This window comes from Cyprinus carpio, unplaced genomic scaffold, assembly GCF_018340385.1.
Source record: "Cyprinus carpio isolate SPL01 unplaced genomic scaffold, ASM1834038v1 S000006722, whole genome shotgun sequence".
NCBI lineage: Eukaryota > Metazoa > Chordata > Actinopteri > Cypriniformes > Cyprinidae > Cyprinus > Cyprinus carpio.
In genome coordinates, this window is record NW_024879327.1 from 159,124 (window position 1) to 167,773 (window position 8,650).

At 35.3% G+C, this 8,650-nt stretch overlaps 1 protein-coding gene across 1 annotated transcript; it reads right to left on the minus strand.

Moving 5' to 3' along the window:
- Window positions 1-2,998: 2,998 nt before the first annotated feature.
- Window positions 2,999-4,638, minus strand: LOC109097457 (zymogen granule membrane protein 16-like). Its single transcript, XM_042755549.1, has 4 exons — window positions 4,521-4,638; window positions 4,236-4,323; window positions 3,810-3,936; window positions 2,999-3,625 (listed from the first exon to the last, which is right to left on the minus strand). Exons 2-4 carry the CDS (start codon window positions 4,285-4,287, stop codon window positions 3,313-3,315), a joined length of 492 nt encoding a protein of 163 aa, XP_042611483.1. The 5' UTR covers window positions 4,288-4,323; window positions 4,521-4,638; the 3' UTR covers window positions 2,999-3,312.
- Between the last annotated feature and the right edge of the window lie 4,012 nt (window positions 4,639-8,650).

Sequence of the window (8,650 nt, forward strand, 5' to 3'; positions counted from 1 at the left end):
CTACCCAACGTAGACATTCTGACCCGGAAAAGGAGGTAAAACAGCACGAAATATAATGGATGCAGATGCAAATAAAATTATACAGTGTTTTGCTTTCCACAATATTCAATAGTCAACAAAAAAAAAATCAGCAAAACATTGGTCTCGTACGGTGGAGAAAAAAGAGGACTTAAAAGACATGAAACCTCCGCATTGCTCCATTGTGTATATCCTTCGTCCTCTATCGCGCCTATAATAAGTCATGTGATCTTAGTTGGTGGGGTCCACTTGAGTTGACGTCACTTTTTTAATGATTTAAAATTTTTAATTTTTCCCATTTACTGGGGAATATCCGATTTGTCTGCTTACATGGCACACGCAAATGCATGTATCCGATTCATATCCGATTTATTACCACATATGAATGAGGCCTGAATCTGATCTGAGAAAATCGGAAACCATGCGGTTTTTTCCTGCTTACATGTTCACCGGTCATATCCGATCTGTGCCACATGAGAGGAAAAAATCGGAATTAGGTCACTTGAACCATGCAGTGTAAATGGGGCCTATGAGTGTAGGCATGGATTTAATCTCTCTGCTTGAGAAGAGAAGGGAGGGGCCTGGCCTCAAAATTATAAGTGAATAATGAATATATAACGTCAGCAGGGGTCACTCTTGCATTTTATTTTTACTTTTTATTTATTTTTTTGCTTAGTGTAGTGGATCCACTTGTGTTTGATAATCTATTAAGTAAAGGTTAATTAATTGATCATACCAATTCAGGATTTGCTAGTTAACTCTTTTTATATTTCTTACTTTTTTCACAGGTAAGAGAACATTTAACTCAAAATAAGAAAAGTAAACAATCATATATCATGACATAGAACACAAAATAAAACAAAAAACAATAAAAATGTCTGTGGCACATAAAATTGAGTTCCATTTAGTTGTTGTGATGCCATTCAGTTCAGTGCAATTGTTGTGCAGTTAAATTCAGTTCAAATAAATTTTCTTTAGATCCACAACCAGGTAAATATGATCTTTCTTCTCTTTTAGGGTCCTAAAATCAACTTAATTGCTTCATTATTTAATATTTTTAATCTTTCCACTACTACTACTACTACTACTACTTCTTCTTCTTCTTCTTCTTCTTCTTCTTCTTCTTCTTCTTCTTCTTCTTCTTCTTCTTCTCTCTCTCTCTCTTTCTTTCTCTCTTTCTGTCTCTCTCTCTCTTTTTTAGTACAATTATAAGCATGTACCAATGGTTTAATGTTATTTCACCACTCTTCTTTGACTCTTCTTCTGGTTCTTGAGGGTTTCAAGCATGTTAAGCAGGGTCCTACTGAAGCGCTCAGCAGGGTTCCCTCTAAGATTAGAGGGCATAGCTCATACTTTCTGAAGGCCAGTGAGCTCACACAACTCTCTTATGATTTGGGACTCAAAGTCAGGCCCGTGGTCACTATGGAGCTTCTCAGGAATGCTATAGTGGACGAAGAAGTTGTCCCACAAGCACTTAGCTACTGTTCAAACCTTTTGGTTTGGGGTTAGGAACAGCTACTGCTTACTTATTGAAGTGGTCGATAATGGCTAAAATGTCTTTGAAATTGTTGGAACCTGGCTCCACTGAGAGAAAATCCATGCATATGACTTTGAGTGGTCTTTTAGCTGTGATATTGAGAAGTGGTGCAGCTTTCTCAGGCAAAGCTTTCTCTTTGTTCGTTTCTTGGTTCATCTGGTGCAAAAAGAGTTATAATGGGTAAACCACCAAATTCATCTTCTTCCTTAAAACTTCCTGCAAGAACCTTTGGATGGTGGGCAAGAGAGACCACAAAAGTGGCATTGGGAAAATTTTCCATAGGAGGATTACCAACCACTAGGTGTAAGTGCTCATCATAGATGTCTTTAATTGTGTTTTCATTCGTAGTTACATGTTTAGATTCTAGTGTTGGGGAGAAAGCAATGAGATCATCCAGGAAAACTAGTGCTTGTTTCAGATTCAGCTCTCCTATGCAGCATTCCATGAGCCTCTGAAATGTTCTTGAGGCATTTGGTATGCCTTATTGAACTCCAAGAATCCTAGCGTTCAGATAAATGCAGTTTTGCACTTATCTGCTTCCTCCATTTTAATCTGATAGAAACGCTTTCCAGATCTAACAAAGATAATCATTTGGATCCAATCAGGGCCAAGAAGGATTCCAAGTTGGGTAAGGCATATGAATCCTTTACTATTTGAAGGCTTAGTTTTCTGTAGATTATGCAGAGTCTAACTTCTCCATTCTTTTTCCTTATGACTGCAATTGGTGAAGAGAAAGGGGATTCAGATTTGTGGATGACTTCTGAATCAAGAAGTTTTTGGAGATAGACACGCACGCTTCTATACCTTGAGGGTCTTACTCTGTGCTTAAATGGAGTCTCATCACTGAGGTTTATGCAATGTTTCATTTTATCACTGTGCCCGAAGTGAGGTTTAACACTTCCAGGAGTTCATTGTTTTAGTTATCCTCTTTTTATACTCTCTGGGTACTGGAGAGTTTCCAAAATCAAAGTTGGGTTTCTTTCTTATGTTGAACATAAATGAAGATATTTTGAAGAATGCTGGTAATCAAACAGTTGATAGTCCCCATTGACTTCCATATTATTTCTTTTCCTACTATGACAGTGAGTGGAGTGCAAAAACTGCTTGGTTCTTCAAAATTCTTGAAAATATCTTCTTTTGTGTTTAACATAAGAAAGAACCTTATACAGGTTTGGAACAACATGAGGGTGAGTAAATAATGAGAACTGTGAAACTGTTTCCTCCTTTGTGAACAAGTGCACTAAACAAGCTTGATGTTTATGAAAATGACAATGACTTTGGGACAATAGTTATTTGAGTAATTTTCAACAACAACAACAAAAAAGGTTTGTGTTTTCATTTGATTATGCAGCATTATAAAATCTATACATAAGGCATTTGAGAAGTAGAATAAATAAATGATAAAAGTTTTTAATATGATCTTCATATAACAAAAGGCAAAAGTGTTTAAATTTGTTTATTTTAAGGAAAGTAAACCCATACAAAAAGTGTCATTACTGAAGAATTATAAAAAAGTTAGATAATTAATATAATGTTGATCATACAGTATGTTCATTCAAAGGAAAATGCTGTAAGTTTGAAACAAAAAATAGGCTAAAACAATCAAACAAACAAAATACCCATAGCAATTATTTAAGTAATAACCACAAGAAGCTAGTCTATAAAAATCAGAACATATAAAACAAGTTTGCGTAGCTTGCTTTTTCTTTAATGCTGGAAGAAAGAAAGTAAAGGGTGTTGAACTGAGCTAATATGATTTAAGCTATATCACTGTAGACAGCCCAGTGAGCCCCAATGGAGGTAATGCCATTTCCATTCTGTCGACCACTGAGAAAACGTAGCTGACTTCCATCATTGGTTGGGTAGAAGTTAAATGAGGTTCCATAAGACAGCCCTACTTTTAAAGAGCGGCCTCGACTAGTGACAAACATAATCTCATAGATGTAGCCATTGGAATATTTTCCAGAAACCTGAATAAAGGATTCATTGTCACGAAGTGTCATCTCCAGTGGATTGCCATAGCTTGTACAAACTGGTGTTGTCCAGTTACCATCATAACGTAGCTGTATTCTGAATAGATATTTGATGTCAGTGTTTGAAAAGATGGTCACAGAATAACATGCAAAAGAATTAGAACACACAATGCAAATTACTTTTCAAGATCAAGCCACAAGAATATTTTAAAGCATATCATATTCACTTTTTTCACTCTGTTGGTCCAGAGGAATGATCAGTGATGAACTTGTTAACTTACCCACGAATGTACGCGTTATTGTATTCCCAGACTCTGATACCAGTGACGCGACCATCATATGCAGTGGAATATTCAGTTCCACTGCCGTCCCCAACAGCCGTTGAGTAAGAGTAGTAATCTGGTAAAGCTAAAAGAGGAAATAACAGCTCTGAGTCTATCTTAAAATAAACTTTTCAATAGTAAATTTAAAGAAATGCCAAAGTCAGTCTTGATTCCCAAAGGTCAAATGTAAAATAGTCACTGTATTTAATTGAGTAGCAAAATGTCAGGTATTAAGATTTATATATATAGTGTATTTTTACATGTTCCAGAATTTCTAGCATGAATCTCAAATTTAAATTCATTTTCAATTTTCCAACAGTCATTTATTTGCAACATTGTTTTGCATTTTTAAAAATGTACCACATTGTGGTGAGCAATACTCACGCATGGCCATGCCCAATGTAACTCCAGAGAGAATCAGTAAAAGATGCAACATTTTGTAAAAAGTTGCTGTTCAGGACACACCAGTAATCTAAAAGGAACAAAACAGATGAGGAATTCACTCATGAAACAGTAAATATTTTACTTTAGATAGTAGTTTCCATCATCTAACTGCTTTACATATTGACAGAAAATATATTTAACTATGATAAGTGTTTTCACATGTACCTAAGCACATGAAGATGATAAAAGACAATCACAGGATTTTAAGCAATATAAAGTCATTACCTGCTGTTACACTTGATGTGGTTGATATTTGAGTCTGGTTTGCTGACTAAACCTACTTGAATTTATATGCTCCTGCTGGTCAAGCCTCTTCTATTGGACAAACATTGTCATGTTTCCGTCTCCGCCTCAGAAGGAATGTTTTGGAACATATAAGTTTTGGTTCAAGTGCAAAGAATGCTTAGAAGTGTATATATATATATAGTATATATAAGTTAAGTTTAGCTTTTATGTTTATGTTTTTTTTTTTTAATTTTTAGTTTATGAAAAATACACAAAATAAAAACAATAGGATTGGAATTTATGTTATAAAACATTAGTTTTTTTTTTTTTTTTTTTTGTTTAATGTAAGCAATTTTTATATTTTATGTGTAATAGTGAAATTCTACTAAGCTGATCAGGCCCTCTATTAAGAAAACCATTAATAAATGTGGTGTTCATTATTAAAAAATAAAAGGGTTTTTTAATATTAACTATTTTTTCTATTTGACTTATTTTAAAAGATTAAAAATAATTTAAGTAAGGGTAAGGATGCATTGCTTTGAAATGTATGTATGATCTAGTATTGGTGACTGTAAAAGTTTTCTTAATGGAAGACAAATATTTTAGATTAGATGTTTCCTTTTTAAAGTTTACAGTGTTTATTCGGAGCTGACAAATCACGTGACATTGATCATGAGATATGAAATGCGTCACTCTGGCCCACGGCCAGACATGAGCAGGAAGTTAGTTCTCAAGGAATTTGTTCCTTCTCGATACAGAATATTTTTAGCTGAAAGCATGATTTAATCAAGTACTACAACACTTATTAACACGCAATCACTCTCTCAATAATGCATTCAAACAAATGTGCTAGTTACTTAATCTGTATCCAATTTTGAATGAGCAGAAATCTGTAAGAAATGCATCGATCCATAGGTGAAATAACTGACAAAAACTTACTGTTATTTTCATCACAAACAAAAGTTGCACTGCAAAAAGTTGCAGTCAGTACCGTCGCAAGGGCTGTGTCAAGTGTGCGACCACACAGGGCCTTGCGCCTGGCCTGCACTTTATATCGTTTATGTCTATTATGCCTATTTTTATTACTTTTTCCCACCCATTTTGTCCTTTGAAAGACTAAAATAGTCATAGCTGATAAACAGTAATAAGACTCTGTGTATAAGAATGAGTAAAGCTGTTTGTTAGGATGACAAAAAGTTTTAAAAGTTTAACTTCTTGGCTGGTCTAGAGCCCTGCATTTCACCCCGACTTTTTTACACCCCTTGGGCCGGGCTTCGGGCCAATTTTTACATCATAGTTAAGACACGGACCGGGCCTCGGGCCTAGGCTTCTCCTTATTTTTATATTTTAGACATCCATCAAAATGTGATGAAAAAAATTGCCGCGCTGGTGGAAGCAACACGAGATTGTGATACCGCAACTGCCATGAGCGGCTCGACAGTGTTTATTGTCTTCGACACTCTTGATGTTCTTAAACTTTCTGTTACAACTCTGAGTGAACCATTTCATACGGCTCAGCACGCGCGGCAGGGAACTGAACGAATCATTCAAACTGATTTGCGAACCAAATCACTGGTTTGCCAACTGGTTTGATCAAGCTTTTGAACAGAACTGACTCAAAAGAATTAATAATTCGCGAATGGGCACCGCTCATTGCCCAGAGAAAAGTAGATGGCGCGTTTGAAATAAACTGAAGCAATTATAACTTGTATTGCATTAAGATAAAGTAACGAGAGGAGCGTGGCCCACAGTAATGAAGTAAAAGTAAATTTTTTTCACTAAAAATGTACTTAAGTAAGAGTAAAAGTACCGATTTTTTTTCTTTAAATATACTCCAAAACTATTAGTTACCCAAAAAATGTAACTTGTTACTACCCACCTCTGCAAAAGTAATTACCATAAATGAGACAAGGGGAAATATGAAGGAGATATTTGAATTATTTACTAATAAAAGTGTTTTGTTTTCTGAGTCGGTGTCGATGGGGTTGACGATCCTGACTCACCACCTCTTCATTAGACACGCCTTTAGAGAGAGTAAAAATCTTTACGGATAATGATTATAATGAAAAAGTTTTTGTTTTCGATTTCTTTTATTTCATTAAGTAGTAATTTAAAGCTATCTATAGATATATTTGTCATGTCTGTGAGGCATGTATTCACTGAGTTTCGGTTCATTTTTGTGAAGCGCTCCTGTTCAAGACGATACTGCAGAAAGCGCATCATGATTATTTTCATTTTATAAAAGCATAACGTTTTGTTGATTTTGTGAGTGCACACAAAGAAAAGTAGACCCTATACAGTTACGAATTATGCATTACTCTACTTTATGAGCAAAAATGATGGAGTACTATCCACTGATAAAAATGCAAGTGATTGTGCTGCCGTCTGCACTGTCCTTCAGAACGCACTTTAGCTTGCACTCTCCGCACAAACTATTGGATATAGCGCATTTATCTAGGTTTAATGTTTAAACCTGCTTGAATCGGTTTATTTTCTATAGATTTTATTTTAGGCAAGTCGTGATGATTTGAGAAGGCTAAATTGATCAAACATAGGTTCACCTTCTAGTGCTGGCCGATTGGTCGTTAAAACAACGAAAACTTATAGGCTATTTAATGAGCAAAAAAATGTTTAAACCGTTTTTCTAAATTACTAAAAAAACTAAACAAAATATATTCACTTTGCCATTACATACAAAACTGAATTATTTTAATAGCTGAAACAGTAGTAGACATTAGCTGTTTTGGGAGAAAGGGGGAAAAAGACAGGCTCTGGCCGGTAATTCTGATAAGCTGTCGGTTACGGGCTGGTCTATAGGGCCAAAGCGTCTCGAGACTTGAAGGGCTCTAGGCTGGTCTATCTCAGTGGTCCAACAGCACTTATCAATGTCAAAATGATCGAGATGGCCAATCAAATCAAAGAATATGGTTCTTACTGTCACTGTCACAACGCAACTAGAGTTTGTGGAAAAATGTAAGTAGTAGCCTACTGTATTAGAAAACTGTTTTACTATAGAAATGTTTAGCGACTGACAGTAATAGACTATCTAGTGATGCAAACTACTCAACCTTTTATGAAATTTCACCGTTTTGAATTAAAAATATGCGATAGGCTAATGATTCATGTAAATCATAAATAAATGTGACAATACACGTTTGTGTTTTCGACTATTAGCCATACAAATAAGAGTGAGTGTGCATGTTAAAATAAAATATTATTTTAAAATAGTGTAAAACTGATTACTACTTCATATGAAGAGTTCAGATGCAAAAACCTCTAAGTGCCGTTTGAAATGTTCTTCTAAAAATGAGCATTTTTATCAGGCTCCCATGTGTAGGTTCAGTAATTTCACTTTAATGGCAATGAATAGTTTATTTTCTTTCCCATTAAAGTAAAATAATTGAACATAAACACAGGAATATGAGAAAACAATCATTTTAGAAGAAAATGTTTGATGGCACTTAGAGGGTTTTGCATCTGAACTCTTCATATATAACTGTCTACAAGCCTAGAACTCATTTTAGCATTCTTATTTACTTATTTAATTACCTTTATTATTATTATTATTATTATTATTATGCAGTAGTCCCTTATGAGTGTGTGTGTGACCGTGATTTGTGTGCAAGCATGTCAGTGAGCACATATAGCTACTATAGCAAATGGCCACACCCATTTTCAACTTCGTTCTTGTCTGGACGGCCGCCATTTTGTCAGTTACAATCAGTGATGCGCGGGTCAATGTATAAACAACCCGCAACCGACCGACGTTTTCAACTAACCCGCCCGCAACTCGGACCGCAAAAAAATAAAATATTGTACCCGACCCGCATTTTTTAAAAGTAGTAAATGCTCATCGTAGCACAGGGGTGTAGAATTGGGGGGGGGGGGGGGACACCAGGGATGTGTTCCTACCAATGTCCAGCAACTGCCAAACTGTCCCTAGCGATAATTTTGAAAAAAAAAAAAAATTATTTGAAAAAACAATTTTTGTAATTTCGCATCTGAAGACGCATCTGAAACATCATACCATTGATATTATTACCTAAGAGGTTAAAGTAAATAGGCTACGTACAGTAACAGCGTGCTTTCAAGGACACGCATTTATTAGTTTAAATGGGCGGAATGTAGTC